At 38.5% G+C, this 20,166-nt stretch overlaps 1 protein-coding gene across 11 annotated transcripts in view; it reads right to left on the reverse strand.

Moving 5' to 3' along the window:
- Oxr1 (oxidation resistance 1) overlaps positions 1–20,166 on the reverse strand; it is a 354,230-nt gene that overhangs the window by 23,891 nt on the left and 310,173 nt on the right. For 9 of the 11 annotated variants that reach the window (XM_013353914.2, XM_005367518.3, XM_026789478.1 and 6 more), the window contains 5 exons: positions 18,758–18,910; positions 17,287–17,471; positions 13,888–14,642; positions 8,408–8,576; positions 6,514–6,676 (listed from right to left, as the gene is read on the reverse strand). In XM_013353914.2, the coding sequence (XP_013209368.1) occupies positions 6,514–6,676; positions 8,408–8,576; positions 13,888–14,642; positions 17,287–17,471; positions 18,758–18,910 (1,425 nt within the window). Of the gene's footprint in view, positions 1–1,441; positions 1,675–6,513; positions 6,677–8,407; positions 8,577–13,887; positions 14,643–17,286; positions 17,472–18,757; positions 18,911–20,166 lie in introns of those variants that run through there. The other 2 variants (XM_005367520.3, XM_005367521.3) reach the window with 2 other exon arrangements.

Genomic DNA, 20,166 nt, shown 5'->3' on the forward strand with positions numbered 1-20,166 from the left:
CATCTCTCTTATTAGCATCTGGGTTAACTTTAAGGTCAAATTTGACAGTACATATACCAGTATTTAAAATACTGTCACTGCTGATCTAAATATATGACCACATTCTTAGCAGCTCTGTAAGACAGTTTATCACTGAAGTCCCTCTGTATAACCATCAGATGTGGAAAAGACAGGAAGCGTGCTAAGGAGCAGTGGCACAGAGAGAAGAGACATCAGCTTTCCTGTGTTCTGAAACTGTTCTCTCAGAAGAAATATGTTTGTTTTGCTTTCAGTTTTGACACAGAAGTGCCTTGATAAGAAGTCAAGACTCTCGGCCACCCCTTACAAACCCAAAGCTCTTCTCCTTTCTACACTCCTAGCTCCACCCGACTCAAGCCGGAAAACTGGGCACAGAGCTTGACACAAGCGAGGACACACGCTACTACCTAGAAAACTGTCCCTAGGTGAGCTGGAGAAGTGAAGCCTCGCTAGCTGCGGCTGAGTCTTGCCACCAATTTCACCTCAGTCCAGAACGCTCCACGCTGGCCTCCTCATCTCACTAGTGCGTGTGTGTCGGCACCACAGACACAGGAAAGCTGAGGACCAGTAAGAAACAGAGAAAACCACCTGAGGTAAAAATCCCCAGAGGTGCTTCTTCCAAGCAGAAGACTTTGTGATGTGCGGCATCATGCTGACCTAGGAAGTTCAAAACACCACGGTTTCCCTAAATTTATAACTTAAAATATTTTAAAAATTAATGGTAAGCATCATTTAGCTTAAAAATTAAATGGTAAATGAAACATTATGAATACCTTTATTGCTCTTAGTTAAAAACCTAAAAGACTTAGCAAAATAGTTAATCTGATAAATTGGATCACAAATTTAAAAATTAATATTCTGAGGTGTTTATACCATTCAGAGCTGATGTAATAGAAAATGAAAAACCTGAAATTATAATTAAAACATCAATAAAGGGGTTTTGTCATTTCTGACATGCTTATCATTGAGGAAGTACAAAGACGCTTCCTGAGTCGCTTTACAAACCATTCTTAGACGACAGAATAGCAGCATTTTCTCAAGAGCTCCCAGTAATTTATAACAGAATCCATTAAGTAAAATTTAGTCTCACTCTCTTCTCTTAAACAAGGAAAACAATTCAGAGTCCTTTCCTATAAGATTAAGTTTAAATGAAGAAAACATTAAGGCAGTATTAAATATTTTCTATCTTGCTTTTTAAGTGAATAAAAAAATCTATTTTTAACAAAGCAAAATTCTAGCAACATATTAATCCCCTTTTGAACGATATTTAGAATTCCTAACTATATCTTAAAAGTATTTTTGCAATCACATAGTTTTTACTCTATAAATACTGTTTATGCAGTCAAGCACTAGGTAAGTTTGTATAATGGCACTCATACAAGACTGGCAGAGAGAGAAACTGCAATGACTGATCAGCATTTACCAGGGTGTATTTATGGTTCACTGGCTGATGTCTTCTCCCCTTTTTCCCATACCAGAGACGGGACATTTCCTTCCCAGGTCACATTAAGCTTCAGCAAATCACGGAAGACCTGTTCTCAAAAGCATTCTTCCTCTGTCAAAGATACATTTTCCAGCACCAGAGCCCTGCCACAGTGACAAAACAGTTCGCTGGCAGCACAGACGTGATTGACATGGCAGAGAGCTAATCACTAAGTAGTATCCATTGAACAGATAGTCCTGAGTGGAGACTGTAAAGCTGGGGAGGGAAGACAGTGTTTCCCATGCTTAAGTTCGGTTGCACTGCACCCAAGTGTGCTAAGAAAGGGCTCAAAAGTTTAAAGACACAGAGCACATATTTCCACAGCACTAACAGATACGCTGAATACAAGCAATGCATTGTGTACAACGTCCAGACTGCCTCCCAAACCGCACATGTGACTGCAGTTAACCCTGCACTGTTCGTTCATAGAGTTCCACAATTCTTTCCTATTTCCTTTTGCTAGACTTTTGTTCTTTATAGCTAATAATCCTATAAAATTTAACTTTATGGGGTATTCATAGATAAGAAACTCATTTTAAAGTGTTTTCTAGCATATTATTTACTGAAAGATAATTGTATTTACTGTGTCTACATATGCTACCCTTCATTAATAAGTGTATTACAGAATATAAGTAGAAGCTTATTTTTTAAAGATTAAGTACAAAGTATAACTACATTTAATTTAGATGTAAACTAAAATTACCTGGCATTCAGCTTTATCTATACTATAATAGTAATGTCCAAATATTTCTTCCATTTTAAGGCAAACTTGCTCTCCTACTAATGGCTATGTGTAATACACAATGACATCTCCTCAAATACGCGGTACTTGAGTACACACAACGTGTGCCCCACTGAACCCAGCACACCCTGCAGTTATTACTCCCTTCTCTGTATGCCAGCCGCGCCCCTCCCTTTACTTTCCACCACACCCCTTAAACATGAAATACACTGTGGTCACAGTCCATCCCCTAACACCACTCCCCAAAACAAAACCATCAACAAAACTGAAAAAAATCAGGGAATATTTAAAAACCTGCCTAACTACTAGACAATCTTTCTCAAACATGGAAACAGGTGCTTCAAAATGAAGAGTGCTCTGAAAAACAAAGCCAAGCCCAGCATAGCCGATTCTGTGTGCTGTCCATTACACAGCCACACCCGAGAAATGTGATCTCCCGTGTTGACTGCAGACATAAAGACTCTCTTATTTTTTGACAGTTTCAACTGAATGTGCATTTTGATAACGAGGCTGAGAAGAGATTAGGAAACCTTTTTGCTTGTACTTTAATATACTAACTCAATTTTAATATACAAGTACTTATATTTAAAGTATTTAATAACAATAATGAGATGCATTTAGGAAAATAAAAATAATCCAGCTCTTTGGCAGATACCATGTTAAAAATGCATCTTCAGTCCTCTGCATGGTTTTTATTAGAAGCTGCAGCAGTATTAAAACAGTGTTTTTCTTTGGAAAATCTAATGACTACAGTGATAACTCTACTTGATGACAGCTGTGCATACAATAGGAAAAGAATCCAGTAATGACATAATCAAGCTTAATGGTGTAGAAAAAAACATTAGGTTAAATATTTACATGTATATAATCAAACTGGAGAACACTGGAAATTATAATCAAAACCAACATACAAATAATTTGAAAACTTAAGACAAAAGGTAGGTAATAGACTGTTCTGAAGAATCCTTTGGGAACTTATGTCATAAGCACGCAACATATTATATTTATACTAAAATGAATGACTTGACCTTTGAGTAATTGAGAAATTCTAAGCATTATCAAACACCGGAAAAAGAGAATCAGGATCTAAGAAACCAAACACAAAATGAAACAACAATTTATCAACACTTAGGCAAGGGATAAAAGTAGAGAATAAGCCAGAGCCTTTTCTTTTAACAACAGTGATTTAAAAAACAAAACCCCAGTTATGGAGATGGGACAGTTGGCAAAGGTGCTTGCAGCCTGACGACTGATTCCTGGGACCCACATGGTGGGAAAACCAACTCCTATGAATAGAATCGATGATACTTCTCAGATCCCTTTCAATAACGCAGTGATTACTCTGATGTATAGGGGATCTCACTGTCGAAATGTGGCTCAACTTTCCCCCTTTTGTTGGAGGTGTTCTCCTGATCAGCTTGCCTGGCTCACATATAATCTCTAACACTGTACTTTCTTCCTAACGTTCCCATACTTTTAATGCTGAAATCCCTGCCTTTTCTTGTTGAAGCTCTTTTAAGATGTCTTTAAAGTTTTCCTATCCAAACTACACATCCCAGCAACTTTGGGTGCCTTGACTTACAATCATTTAACCAACCCTAGAGTAATGCTGAAGATATCGACAAAGGTAAACAACCAAGTTAAGGGAAATCGTTCTGTTCTGGGAGAAGATTAAAAGGAAAGACAAGTAAGTCTTTCCACAACACAGTCATATGTCCAAAATTGGGCTTTTTGTTATTAATATTCCCTACAAGAAGGAGTAAAGGTGAATAGATCAAAGCCAGTAACAAAGAACTCCTAACAGACTTCCCGGCCAGCAGTTTTCTATCACTGATCTTAAACAAGAGACTGGTATAAGATGCAAAATGAGAAAAACCAGATGGCGCAAAGTATACTTGCTAGCTTATGATTTCATACTCAGATTTCATAAAGTTTTTAGTTGAAAAGGATAATCGTGCAAACAAGTTGTCCAAGCAGTCTGAAAGAAATCTGGTAACAGGGTGAAGAATCAGCTTTTCAGCCTTAAGGCTCCTCTTCCTTAGTAGCATTACGCATGTTCAAGACCTCCACAGCCACAAACAAGAGGTAGCTGCTGCGTTAGACCACTCTTTCCAGACAGTTTACAAATGGAACTTTTCCTGCTACTTTTTGGTTTTTTGGGGGGGAAAATTTTCCTAGGACAAATGAGGAGATATATAAACTTTAAACTGTAAGTTATAATTCTCAATGTCCCCCCAGAAACTGAAGCCATTTCTTTGATTCAAAACAGTCAGCAGTGGGGATGGTAAGATGTAGCCAGGTAAGGTGCTTGCTAGGTAGAAAAAACAACAACAACAACAACAACAACAAAAAACCTAACTAACTAAATTTGGGAGCTTGGAGCCTCAGAAGCCATATAAGGACCAGGTGACAGTGAGGACTGCCTGTAACTTCAGCTTCAAAAATTGAGATGGGGATCCCCAGAGCAAGCTAGGTGTGGAGGCAAGCAGTGTCTGTGAACTCTGGGTTGCACCGAGAGGTACTGCCTTAAAGAATGAGATAGAAGAGCAGTCAGAAGATTCACATCAACCTCAGCTTCTGCATATACAGATTCGAACACAGTCCACACATATGCAAACATCCACACATTCACATACAAGCACACAACACACGCTTCCACATGAAAAGAAGAAAAAAAATGTCAGTAGTTTTCTATTTCTAAACTTAAGTGACCCAGCCAACATTGGGAGAAGTTCTCGATTCTCTTTCTTGATTAAAAATACTGCCACTGACCATTTTACTGCCCCGTTTAGAAACTTCGTCATAGCCTAGCTGCCATTAAATCCTCATCATTTCTTGGCATCTTTTACCAACTTATTTCCTCTGTGGTAACCTACTTTCAGCTGCTGCTACCTTAAAACTTGTACACATCTTTGGATTTCTGGACACATTTACTTTCTGAGACTAAGAACACAGCTGGAACCTGTGGTAACCATGTGAACACATCTACTCTAAGTGGAAACATGTGCCCAGCACTCTCCAGAGATTTCCTTCCTGCCTCCTCCCTATGCCTCAGTTTCCAGGAACCATGAGTCCATGGACTTCAGCTACTTTTGTTCTTCTGACATCAGACCTTCCCCTGTATTCTACCCATTAGCTACGGCATTCATCCATGCAGCTGCTTACATCACTAGGCTGTGATTGGTCTATTACTTAAAATTTGATAAATATCTGCAAATTTACCCATCTATTCTGCTGATAGTAACTCAGGCCATTACTAATTTGGAGCTAGAATTAAGATTAATACTTTTTATTTAAATATTGAAATAAATGTACACTATACTATTTTCTTTCCCTTCATCATATTGATGACATAGTTAATGAATGTTGTACATAACACACAATGTTAGACAAAAAATCAGGAACACAGCTTGAACAGAAGACACACCATGTACATCTTAACCCTTATACATGCTAAGGACATGTATACCTTAATCATTATACATGCCAAGTGCGTGCACAGTAAATTCATATTACACAAATAGTCACAAGCTTTAACCAAATGGATAATAAAATCCAACTCTATTTATTATCACATTTTAGCATCTGCTCTGTTTCTAAAAACATCAAGAAGAGATAATACCAAAATAATTAAAAACATTATTCTATCAATGTTCCAAGATAAAGCATATAAAATCACATAATCTTAGTACTTTTTAATCTATGGGAGGCTTTTTAAAGAGTTTATCAGTATTAACTTGGACACTGCTTAAAAATTCATTAAATTTAAAGACATAAAATTTTTTTTTTAATATAAAATTAGCACCAACTTCCTGCCGTCACCTTAGTATCACTGAATTCAGGTCAAGACAATGCTTACTTGGTGTGAAACTTGGAAATGGCAGCTAATTTTTCTAAATGCACTAAATGAGCATTCGCTCATGTATAAGAAAAAAAAGACAGATGAATCAAACAGGAAATTTTTTATGACAGTATAATAGCAATTAATGTTATTTCTATTTTAGCCATGTTGTCTTCTTTTAAATATGTTAAAATACATCTAAAAATTACTTTATCCTTAAAGATCCAATATTTTAATGTAAAAGCAGAGTGACAGAGAGCATTACGTTACCACTCAGCTTCATTCAGAAAACACGTATGTGCATGGACGGTCAGCTAGGCCTTCAAAACCTGCTTCTGTGCCATGGGTTCTGCAGTTTGTGGAGTCCCGTGAGGCCGTAAGTCACACAGGCAAAGGAAGCCAGCAGAGCTGATGGTGTCTCACTCTCACCTCCCATTCTCTGGCTGCTGCGTCAGCTGCAGGATCTTCGCTTGCTTCAGACTCCTCAATTTTCTTGACGACTATGAACCCAGGCTCTCTGGTATATTCACCAGTATCTTCTGCATAGATTTCAGGGCTCCACTGAATGAAGAAGGCATACAAGTGCTCTGTCCTGTTAGAGCGAATGGTTATTAATAGGCCTAGTATTATCTGCTATTAGCAAAAGTTAAAAGACTATATTTGTGAAATGTTTTGACAGAAGTTGAAGACTTTATTAAACAGTAAAGCCCACTATCAGGAAGACATTGTCTTTGAAAACGGACTTAGCTATCATTTGTCAAGTTCTAAACACATATCACACTAAGATTTTCATTGGAAGGCTTGTCGCTATACCAACTGCAGTGCGATGCTTTCCTATGTAAAGACACTAGTAGTGGGAAGGAACTCACACAGCATCCAAACTGAAGCGGCAGGACACAGTAAATCCTTGCTTCAGCGGTTGATGATCTAATCTTCCCATATCTGCTTCCTCTTTCTGGTATTTTTATAACTGCAGTCAATTGTACTGGCTGCTGTACTATGCAATAAATATGTTCAAAGATCAAACGTCTATGTGCTTCCTGGCTTTAGTTAGCATGGAGAAGTGAACTACAAAACTGAGCTAACATGGACCAACCAATAGCAACGGCTCTAAAAAGGATGCATCCACCTCATGATCTAAAATGTTATGTGACTCCTGACATATGAAAGGGCAGCAAGTTTTACCTTCCAGGCAATTAGTCACTATCAACAATTCTCTTATGTTTTCTGTCTATGATAATGCCCAAAATTCCAATAATAATAATATTAATAAAAGCCAAGGTACATCTTAAGTATGACTTGCAATGAAATTTCTAACCTGGGTACTGAGATGGTGACACAGTATTAGTATTAGGAGGGCTGCCAACCTTTTCCCAGTTAAGGTTACAACACTTAGGTCTGGAACCAAGAACAACACTAAAAACAAAACTACATCTAAAAATTAAGAAATAACCAAGAATAAAAATTTTTTATGTTAGATTTCACTAAACAGTTACATTTCCACTATAATCACTTTAATCCCACTCTCTTATTCTCTAGGATCTGTTTCTTTGAAGTAGTGAATTGTGCAAATCAAACTGTTTTAATTACTAAACTCCCATTTTAAAAAGGAAGCACACATTATCTGGTGTACTTGGCAGTTGGGAAGGAGGGGAAGTGCGGACTATGGGATTTCCAAGCCGCACCACTTCTCCTGCACCTCCACTTGATTAGCTCTCCACTGGCCGGGATGCATTACAGATAACCCACCCCGTCTTCTGCTTCAGGGGTGTTTTCCCAACCAGGAAGTAAGGGAATACCCGAACACATTCAGTTTCTTGAGGAGGGCGTTATTAAAGGGTAAACACTCTCAGGCGTATCAACTTTGGCGATGATGCTAGGAATAATTCTACATAAAAAGTCTTTTTTTTGTGAAACCCTGTCTCAAAACAGGAAAAAAAAAACTATACATCCTTCAAGAAGGCTGTGCTGATACATTCATGAATCGTCAGACTAAGGTACTATATAAGTACTTTACTGTTAAAATATTCATGTTCCAATGTTTTTCAGTAAACTAAATATGGAAATTTTCAAGGCATAAACTAAGAAGTATCAGCTAGTAGCTGATTTCCATAGATTAAAACCGCCTTGCTGACTTATAGCAGAGGACGGTCGTGACTGTGCAGGGACCAGGGCAAACTGTCCCATCCCAGCCTTTCTGGGCTGGAATTAAAGGTGTACACCACCACGGCCACTCACTTTTAGTCAGGAAATGGAGGCTTTTAGGACTTTGATTCTGGTGTTGTGATCTATAAAAGCAGAAGTTTCAATGTTTTTAACTTACCTTTCTTGTGGCACTGCAAACCAATATTCATGTTTCTTATCTCTCTGTGCATACTGCTGCATGGTAGCACTGGCTTGAGACACAAAGGTTTTCCTCATCGGCTTTCCAACTCGGAGACACAAGAATTTGTGTAATCGATGCCTTCTCTTATCCTTTAGAAGTGAAGACCCTGGAAGGGTTATGTAAGCGGTGTCCATTCAGTCATAAAGTATATCCAAGTGTCTCAGATGAAGTAATTTTACATTCTGGTTCCGGATTATAAAATAATGTATTTTACTGGTACTTGCACATATTCAATTAATTAACATTTATTTATTTATTGGCATAGAAGATCTAGTTACTGAAATAGCAAGATTAACTGAAAGAGTCAAGTTAGTGAACTAAAATTTTGCTGAGGGCTATTAGGAAAAATGCAAAATCTCACACTTTTCAATAAGTTGTTAACAACAGCTATGCTGAATTACATGTATCTGTAAAGCACTCTGTAGATTCTCTGTAAATCTTTTAAAATTACACCTAAGTCACTATACAGAATGTATAAATGGCTATTTTAATATGGCTATTCAAATATAAAAATTAATGTAATCTCCAGTCTTTACATACAAAGGAGTGAGAAATCAGCACTATACTACTAGCTGCAGAGCAACATTGGACGGCTCATTATGTCTACGTTATCTCCAACCAGAGGCGTACATTATTTGGAGTCTGACAGTAGGATTAAGTCTGTGAACACGGACATTGATTAGCTTGCTTCAGTGCAGCCCCGACAGGAAAGTGCGCTGGAGAGACATCCCCTGCCCCGGCAGGAAAGTACAAAGTGCACAACCTGCCTGCCCCAGCATGAGCCACTGGTTAGAAGGAGGAATGTTGGCCGCTCTTGTTCTTTCCATTATTGTATGCTACAGTTTACTATTTAGCACAATGATTCCATCTTATGAAATAATAAATTTCAAAAAGCTTTAATATTTCCATATTATACACTATTGCTACTAAAAATGGCCATTTAAAACTGTTTTATTAAAAAGAGGAAACCAATGGTACAACTCAAAGAAAACTATATCAAAGTGCCTACTTATTTTCTTCTTTTGGCATGTGGCTATAATAATCTATTATATATTAATTCTTATAGCCGATAAAATTATATATTTAATATATTTAATTGAAAAGAAATTAGTTTCTAACCATTTTCAAAGATTTAAAAAAATACATAAACCAAATACTCTATATAAAGATCTTAATGCCAATGTTACTTATACCAAAGGGTGTAGCCATCTGAACAGTCTGAATTGCTAAGAACAACAGGCAAATGGCTGGATAAATGATAAGACTGATAAAACCATATTTTGACAAAACTACAATGTAAATACAAAAGTGAACACCACACAAATGCTAAGTGAAATGAAGCAGGAAATAGCAATACATACAGTACAATCCTGAGTTCATACTCAAATCTGTATGTCCACATAGACTCAATTATCAATCAAAACCAAAGACCTGTAAGGATGTTAATACTAGTTGATCATCATTGGTAATAAATTCCAGATAATTTTATAAACTGTGTTATAACTTCTTGTATTTGACAGTGTTCCTAATAAGTGTTCATTGTGTTCTGAATAAAGAAAAAAATACTGTAGAAAAAAGTTCAGCCTTTAAAGAAATTGCTTTGAATAAATGCATTTCTTAAAAACTAATAACTATAATCTTAGGTTTTCAAAGTATCACAGTGGGATGATACAAAAAAAAATCAGTATTTTAAAAGCTGAATGTTGAGTCTGTAGCACATGTGTTGGAAGACGGAGGGAGGACCAAGTCCTTCTGGGACAGAAGAGACCTTATCTCAAAAGAATACTCTTATTTCTTAGGCTTTTGAGACATTCCCTTGCTGGGCAGACGAGGCTGGCCTCAGCACTAAGGGAGTCTTCTTGCTGCTGCCTACAAGGTGCTGGAGTTACAAACAATTACCAGGGATGTGCAGCACGTCAGATCGGGCCAGACCTCTATGAACTGCTGGGGAGATGAAATGACACACAGCAACTATGGAAAACAAGTGCATTCTCAGAAAAGCCAACAGTTGTGTGATCTGGCAATTCCTCTTCTGGTATATGGGAATTACTGCCCCCTCACAAAATAACTATCCAAAAACTGAAAGGAGGGGCTATAGTGATACTTTATTTATGTTTTAATAAATAAAGCTTGCCTGAAGATCTAAGCCACTAGAGGTCACGCAGTGGTGTCAGACACCTTTATAACCCAGGATTTAGGAGACAGAGGCAGAGGGATTTCTGTGAGTTCAAGGCCACCCTGGGCTACACAAGAGCAAAGCAGAAACAGATTCAGGTGGTGGTGGCTCCCACCTTTAATCCCAGCACTAGGGGGAATGTAAAAACGAAAGGAAACAGAGCCTCAGGGCTCAGTCTGCAGCCACCCAGCCTTGGTAGAGGTAAAACTTCTCTAGTGGCTTGGTTGTTTTGCTTTTCTGATCTTTAGTTCGAACCCCAATATCGGTCTCTGGATTTTAATTATTTGTGCTACAAATGCTGCCGAAACATTTCACAAGTATTTCTACATTTAAAAAAAAAAAAAGGATTCTAAACAGACAAGAACAAAGTCAAACATGGCTTTTTGGTAACAGCATTTCTTGGGTGGGCTCTGTTTGCTGGTGGCAAGCAGAGGCATGGCTCCTTTAAGAGAGGCTTCCTAAGTCAGTTTTAGCAGCAAAAACCTTGCAGTTCTTTTAAGAGGCTCTGCCACCAAACGGTGTTTATGAGCAGCCACCATCAGGCTTCTTTGGACCTAGATACTCCACAGAGTTCCGGCAATAAATTTGCCTTCTTCCAGTACCTCCGCCATGAAGCTTGACTCTCAAAAAGCTAAGAAATGGGGTGGAGCTAGCAGCCAAAGCCACAGCTTTAATCCTAGTCATACCACTTTAGCATTTGGTCAGAAAAAGACATATACAGTAAAGGCAGAATAAGACAAAAGAAAAACAAAACAAAACAAAATAAACCTCTAAATAGTTTATACTGTGTTTAAAAATATAAATAGGTTTGGGAGAGAAAGTCCTTAAAAGAGAAACAGAGTAAGAAAAAAAGCTTCATAAGGATGGAAAATACACAAAGAGTCTGGATACTGTGTTGTCTTTGAATTGTTTTATTGCTGAGGAAGGAGCAATAGTTGCTAAAAAACATTTGACTTCAATGCTGGTGGATTAGTCCAAACAAAATTCAAAAATTAAAAATTCAAGTCAAAAGATATGTCACTTTGGAGAAAAGATTTTGCTTTTGTTTCCATAGAAAATGAGAGGCTGTGGATTCATTCTGGGTTAAGAAAAATAAGGGTTGGTCAAGGAAGACCCCCTGAAAAATCTCAAATGGGGATGAATGTCCCTGATGATCCAATGTTTCAGAGCACCTCTGTTGGAGTTTCCTCTGAGTTCTACAGCCAGAGCAGCCTTAAGACTGCTGGCGGAGATGGTCCAGCCTCACAGAATACTAAAGTCAGGACCTGATTATAATCTTAAATTTTCTTGGACTCCCCATAGGAATATCAGTGCTCCGAATCAGCAGGAAGTAGTCTAGAAAACTATGCCCACATTCCCAAAAAATGGATTATGGATGTTTGTCATTGTTTAGAGTATTGGTTACAAGTTGTTATGAATAATGGCCAAGGAAAAAACTAAACAAAGGAGGTGAGATTCAAAGTTCTTGTGTTGAAAAGAAAAAAATAAGGGAATACTGTGGAATAATCCTCTTATACATTGGAGAGATTTGTCACTTATATTAGTTTAATAAAACACTGACTGGCCAGCAGCCAGGCAGGAAGAACAGGTGGGGAAACCAGACTAGAATTGTGGGCAGAGGAAAGACAGAGAGAGAGTCAGTCACCAGCCAGACACAGAGCAAGCAAAATGAGAATGCCTCACTGAGAAAAGGTATCAAGTCATGAGGCTAAACATAAACAGGAATTATGTATTAAAATAAGTTGTATGATCTAGTTAATAATAAGCCTTAGCTAATAGGCCAAATGGTTTATAATTAATATAAACCCCTATGTTTCTTTGGGTCTGAACAGTTGCAGGACCTGACAGGACAGAAACATTCGCCTACAAGGTATTCCTTTTTATACAAACTTTATTCACTGCAGGATGATTTGCAATACTATCTATATGACTGGATTTTCTTAGCATTAACCAGAGACACCCTGAAACTGCTGGCAAACAACATTTATATGCAGAAATGTTAATTCTTTGGACTTCCAAGAAAAGGAAATTTTTCTTACACATATACACATTCCTGAGCACATAAGTATAACCTACCCAGTCTGTATATAGCAATTAATGGGAAGAGAGGTCATGACTTTAAAAGAGAGCAAGAAGGAGCATAAGCGAAGGCTTAGAGGGACGAAAATGAAGGGGAAAATGATGCAATTATATTTTGTAATCTCAATAATAAGAATAATAATAAAACATAGGAGATATTCAAGCACATTTATAATAGAGATGAATGGTGAAAGCATGATGCTGAACGAGACGTAACACAGACACTGTGTGGCTCTCTTGTGTGAATGGCCTGGAGTAAGGAGAACCCTGAGCGCATACTGGTGATGACCGGGAGAGGGCAGGAGTGACAGTTCACTGCTCAGTTACAGTCGTGTTGTCATAGATGCTGAAAGCTCCCAGGATGCATGCAGTGAAGAGTATCCAACAGTATGAATATGCTGATGGCCACAACTTGTAGAGCTCAAAATGGTTAAAAATTTTATGATATGTCTATTTCATAATAAAAAAGTCAAAATGGTAAATTTAGCTTGTGTATTTCAGTAAATTGGTAAATTTAACTTTTGTATTGAAGTAGAATAAAAATCTGAAATTAAAGTAGTAACTAGAGTTCATATGAGAATTTATAAACAACTCTGCAACAGAACTGAGAATGTAACCAAGTTATCTGAGCCACAGTGTATGACAGATGGGCTCAGTACATTCGTAACAGAAGCTACTATGCTAATTCTCATATCAACAAAAACCTGAGCCAAGGAAGGAAGCTGTGCACCCTGCATGCTTGTTTTTAAAAGAAACCATCTAAGCAAAGAGAGGCGGGATTTTTATGTGGACAAAGAATCCTAATGGTGTCCAATGGTGTTTTCTAAAAAATTATATGTTAAAACCTTGGCAGTTATAAACTGTAATTCAAATGTCAAATATGCGATGATAAAATCATACCAAGACCTTATGAAAGTAGAGCAATCAATGTGTTACACAGGGCAGGTGCACATCATAAGGCAAACTACAGAGAATGCAGAGAGTTAAACAAAGGGATGTTCAGAGACTAGGCCCTGAATCAACACGCCCCCCCAGAGTGACGTCACTCAAGGACCATCTGACAGTCATTCTGACAGACTTAATCTGCAGCCTTTGGTCAGACAGGAAGGAAGAAAACAATGTGCAGAACACCAGACTAAATTCACACCTCCCTAACCCTTACCGTCCACACGTCCGTCCATGGGTGCACCTTGATGTTTCCCTTCTTTCTGGGACGCCTGTTGGATGCTGTCTCTTTGCTGCTTGGCTCGCTGCATTGAGTGGCTTTTCCAGAGTGTACGCAGCTCCTCTACCTCGGTCTCCGCGTCCCGCTTTTGCTCTTCCCCCTGTCCATCCTTCTCAACAGTTTGCTCTTCCTTCAGTTCCAGTGCTTCTCCAGAAGGCACACTCCCTTCTCCTCCCTCTTGCTGTGGTGAATTTTCATGACGGAAAGAAGAATCCCGGTCACCATGACTTTTTACATCTATGCTTTGCTCTTTGGGGCCTGAGACTTCAAGTTTTTCTGTAGCCTTATCTCCTTCCTTAGTGGCGAGTTCAAGACTACTGAGGTCAGTTTCATGAGATAAAGCCTCTTGGTTTGAAGAATGTTCAGTAGTGGAGTTGACGCGGTCAGGGATGTCAGGAGACTCTGACTTGACTGCCAACGACCCCACTTCAATCTGACTGACGGTTTGCACTGACTCTGAGGACGCGTCCGATGACTTATCCTGCCGCGGCTCGGAGAGGAGCTCCTCCCGGATGGGAGAGAGTTCTGACTCGGTGAAGACGTCCTCGGAGAGAGACTCCTCGGTGCTCCTGGGAGCCGTGCTGGCACTGTCATTACCCGGATCGCGGGCTCGCGAGTCCGTGTCCTCAGCAGCAATGCCTGTCATTTTCTTAGAATGGCAGAAGTCCCTTCCTGACAACTGATCTAGTTCTCTGTTATAAAATAAAATTAAAAATTACTAGACATTAAAACTGTAACATTTTACATTCCACAACCAAATAAAAAATATCATAGAAGAAGCATTTCAAAATACGCAAAGTGTAGTCCTCAACAAAAATAGAAATATCATGTTTTTCACATACACCACATACCCACATCAACAGTTTTCATCAACTGTTTACTATTGGGGAAACATCAATGGATGATTTCTCTATAAATAACCTTCAACCAAGTTTGATAACTTAAATTCTTGATGAACTTATAATAGTGAACTAAAACTTTTATTGGTAGCACACGGAAAACTGGCTATTTCAGCCTATCCCATTCATATGCAGTGCTTATTTATAGGAAATTAAACTAAAATACAAACTATAACGCAAAGGTTAAGAGCAACCTGAGGCCCAACATTTAAAGGAAATCCTAAGCTAGTAACTCAGAACAGTTCTAAGAGAATCTGTTCAGTTAAAGAACGAAGAAGTCAGAGGTGAATGCTTTACAGCCGGGTCTCATTTTCACCATCACTAGCATCTGTCAGGTAAATACCAACGTCCACAAGTGGGAAGTTGTAGAAATAAGCATCATTGAGTAAGTCAGCAATTTAGGCTGATGATTAAAGCTGCTTCATAATAATTGGAAATTATTTGAAGTCTCAGCAGCAAAGCATCAATATTTGACCATATATGGCTAGAGAACAGGAATATGCCAGATAGAGAGACTAGAAAGTAAATCAACACAGAATAAGTGGCCTTCTGTGGATATTAAAGCTGATTAAGTCTCTTATTTAACTCTTGTGGTTTTCAAGTTTTTGTAACAAAACATATACTTTTCCAAGTGAGATGTGTACAATGTCATTATTTTAAACATTTCGTTCAAGTGCCTTCTGTCTCTACTGGATTCATCTTTTTGTTTGGTTTTTCAAGACAAGGTTTCTCTGTTGGATTCATCTTTTAAGAAATACAGGCAGCTAACTGACGATAATGAATGTGAAATGGTGCCATCTCTTGGTGATTTGCTTAAACTGCAACCACAGGGTCAAGGAACTGGACACAAGCTTCAGGAGATCTTGTTGATACATTTAACAGAACCAAGAGACTAGCTGTTAAAAATTTAAAAAAAAAAAAAGTATTTAGGTCAATTTTCTAACATGATATTAATATTCTGAATGGCTAAACATTAATGCTAGTGGCACTTAACAAAACACAGTTCAGAACAGCATCTTAGAAATCAATTCCCCAAACATTACAAAGAGGCAAACCATTAGCATCTTCGACTTTACTTCTGTAAACAAAATACTACCCTGCAAAACCATTCGCTGCACTTATCTTGCCTGAAGCCAAACCTTGATTTCAATTAACACATAAGCCAAGACTTAAGGGTATTTCTTCCCAGGTAATGTGTTGATTGATAAAATGGTCATTTAAAGGCAAAGAGCACTTGGTCGTCCTGCAGCGCAGCCACACCTTACCCAGATCATTCAGAAACGCAGTGTCAGGACAAGATGGCACCACTGAGCGGCGTTCCTCCTTCCCTTCAGAGCTAGTCCTTCGATCTGTGTCATTTCTACACTGAACCTCAGTGACTGTGGTTTGTTGGAGGTCTTGTTTTATTTTCCTGAAATTGGCTTTGACTGACAACTTAAAAATACAACCAGTAGTTTAGAATATTTTTTCTAGAAATTATTTGTTCCTAAAGATTATTTTACCAAGTCACAGAGCACTTGAGGCTGAAATGGACCCTTTTCCAAGACGGGGTTACCCTAACAGCGTTCACACTACCCGAGAAAAATAATTGCTCCTTTTTCCTTTATAATTCCTTTTTTAAACTGGCAATAAGACTGTAAACCATCTGCTACCAGTTAGGGTGAAGCCGTTTTCAAGTGGTTGCCAGTCACGTGCAGAGTGGGTGGGACTTCCTTTCTGTTACACATCAACCCTCTGCTTTCCCTCGAATGCTCTATCTCCTTTCTCTCCAAGTCTTACATTTCTGCCGACTACTTGTATACACATTGCTTTAAAGGCTTTGCCTAGAAGTGTGGTCTCACATCTATGTTATTCCATCACACAGATTCCCACATCAGGACATCCCCAGCTCAACTCTCAATTAGTGCCACCTGTAGGTTGTCTCTTTCGCAGTCAGAAGGACAACTGTAACCGTACCGTAACCGTGAATGTAAAGCTGCTCTGGCTATTGCGATGCCAGGCCTCATCCATGCCACACCCCTAACCCAAGGGACCTATGCTTTAGGTCCCTTCATGGACATTAATAATATACACTAAGCTGGATTTTTTTATTTTGTGGCTAAATAACAGAGCTGAAAAGCATTGAGTTACATGAGTACTACAGCTTACTTGTCAAATATCTGGTTCTTTGACCAAATAAATGCAAATACAACACAAGTACTAACTATATACCAGGCACACTAAGAACTGACTAGTCGTTAGTGCTTAAATGTGGCTTCATTAAGGAAAAAAAGAATACCATCTATAATAAAACTAATAAAATAAGAATATTTGAGAAGGGTCAACTATCTAGATGCTAAAAAGAAGACAGAAAAGAAAAGAAAGAAAGGAAGGTAGGAAGAAAAAAGAAAAGGAAAGGAAAAGAAAGGCTCAGTGAACAGCACACCAGCACACTTACGTGGGCAAGGACTCCTTTATTTTGCTATCCAAAATTTCTTTGTACATGGCAGCTGACATCACCTCTTCCATTGGACACATGATGCCGTACTCCTCACAGCCATTCTCTTGAACCAAGGGGTCTGTTTTATGTGGATCGAACATTATATTATTTGGTGTGACTAGCAGTACACCACTGACGGTGCCCTAAGATGGAAAAACAAAGAACTTTTCAATCTTCAAAGTTCGCAACTTCAAAACAGAGTCCAGATGCCTCTGCTATTTCTTCTCGGACTTTTGGCCATCTACTTTATACACAGTACAATCAGGGCTTCAGTTTTCCACCCACTACTGGAAGGGTTTCTAAGTTGCTTCTACTTTCTGCACTAAAGTAGGTGACACCTTCCCCACTGGATTAATTAATCTGCGTTAACTTTCTTAGGATCTATCTTTAGGGCCTAAAAGGATGCCCAGCTAAAACCGTCAGGCTTCTTTCTTCAAGGTTAATTTTATGAAAATCTCAAGAACTGACCATTTCAAATTCATCTGACTAAAAGTCTAAAATTGTACACCCTCCACAAGAAACACACCCTACAAAGACAGCCTGAAAGCACAGGAAGGACAATGTTAACACTTCCCAAAGGAGGTGGAAACGGCTATAGCAGTATCCACGACAGGGACGTCAGGCAGGGCACAGATCCTGAGGTCAATGTTGGCATTTCACCATCAGGCAATTCATCAGGACAGTGTAGGAATCCTAAACAGTTCTACATTCCTATAGCACACTGAAATTCACGAATTATAAACTGAAAGCAAAACACATTTGTAATGAAACAGTTCCACATCCTTGTCATCAATTTAAAGAAAAAAATAAGAATCAATAGAGATACAGAAGTATACTAGCATCACCTGACTTAATTTCATGGATATTTTAAAATATTTTTCAAAACTGAAGCAAAATGTATGTGTTTTCTAAGCATACACAAAAGATTTGTCAAGATACTCTGGGTTAGGAGATAAGCCACCCTAGAGTAAGCCTTCACATAGGATTAAGGATGTTCTCTGACCATAGGGGACCAAATCAGAAATGAGTTAACTGAAACCTACACTTGCCCCAAAGTAGGAATGTTTATTCCTGTTGTAACAGATTGAAGAACACACCTAAATACTTTTTATCATGTAGTATATAGTGAATTTCAATTTCTGTATTATACTAAATTTCAAAAGCTAGCACTCCTACTATCATCAATGCTGCTGTTCTAAAGATGTGTTTAATATTCTAGGAAAAACCACGGCATGTGCTTTGTCGCAGTGAATTTATGTATATCCCACGACCTTTAATATCTGCTACAGATCATCAGACTCTAACTAATGGGGAAGGTCCATTCTAACTCAAACCCTTGTATAGATACTCACGAATGGCTGACATTATTGACTTAAATGTACATGTCAAGCTTTCATAGCTTAGTAAAAACTACGATGAAGTTCATTACCTTGCCATTGGTGATATATTTGCAATTAATTTTGAGAAATTTCTCAGTAAATGCTTCTTCTTCCTCAGAAGTTGAAGACACAACTCTTGCAGGCCTAATACTGCTGGCAGTAGATGAGGGAGGTGCTTCTTTTGGATGGACAGCATCAGGAGTCTTAAACAAAGCAAAATAAAACACACAAACAACAATGTGCGTTAGGAAACTAAATAAAGGCATAAGAAATGGCAAATAAATAACCTTCCCAGTAAGTACTAGTCTCTTTTCTTCTTACCACATTCTTTAGATAAATTCCCCAAAGTGTAACAATAATGGCATTTTTACTTTTAATGAAGATTTTAAATACATCTTAAACTTCCATTTTAAATGCCTATAATACAAGGATACAAATGAATTATACCTGTACATGTATTACACACACACACACACACACAAAACGACATAAAAAGCATTAAATCTAAGTGACTTACATCCCTCCCAATCCCAGCATAAATGTGCAACCGCTTGTGAATTAAACCACTGGTTTTGATATCACCAAGGTGGCATCCATAAGATGTGTATGCCAGCGCACAGAGACAGGGAAGAGCTGGACAGTGATATCTAGATATAGAAAGCAAGAAGACAGTCATTGGAAGGATATTTTTCCACTGTGTATATGGCTGTGCGTGTGTGTTACACGTGGAAGTTTGCAGGTACATGGGCACACTCATGTGTGCACATGTGTTACTTGTGTATATTGAGCTCTGAGGCACAGGGTCAACAAGTCATTCTCTATTGCTTTTCCACCTTATTCACGGAAGAAGGAAGGATGCCTCAATCAAACCCAGAGTTCACCCAGGTGTCTGGTCTTCCCTTCTCCTGTTTGTGCCTTCTGTGGTGGGAATTACATGCCGAATTAGCATCTAAGTAGGTTCTAGGGATCTAAACTCTGGTCCCTACACATAACACTTGAGCTATACCCCTGCTCCAGAAGCATACTTTAAACTTCAAAATCAAAAGTCCATCTGTGCCCATCTGCAGCGCATCAGACCACAGTTCAGTCTGACTACGGGTTATTTCTGCAACTAATGTCACTGGTAGTGGTTTCAGAAGCCCTTGTCAAGTCTAGTGTCTTTCTTTCTGCCTGTGGATCAGGATGTAGCTGTCAACTACCTCTCCAGCACCATATCTTCCTGCACGCTGTCATGCTTCCCACCATGATGATAATGGATTAAACCTCTGAAAGTATAAGCCAGCCTCCAATTAAATGCTTTCTTTTCTAAGAGCTGCAGTGGTCACAGTGTCTCTTCACAGCAACAGAACACTGACTAAGGCAGGTACTACTCTTGGGAATATACCCAAGAGAGGCCTTATCATACAACAAAAGTATATGCTCTACGATGTTCATAGCAGCATTGTTTGTAATAGCCAGA

This window comes from Microtus ochrogaster, unplaced genomic scaffold (assembly GCF_000317375.1).
Source record: "Microtus ochrogaster isolate Prairie Vole_2 unplaced genomic scaffold, MicOch1.0 UNK19, whole genome shotgun sequence".
NCBI classification, from domain to species: Eukaryota; Metazoa; Chordata; class Mammalia; order Rodentia; family Cricetidae; genus Microtus; species Microtus ochrogaster.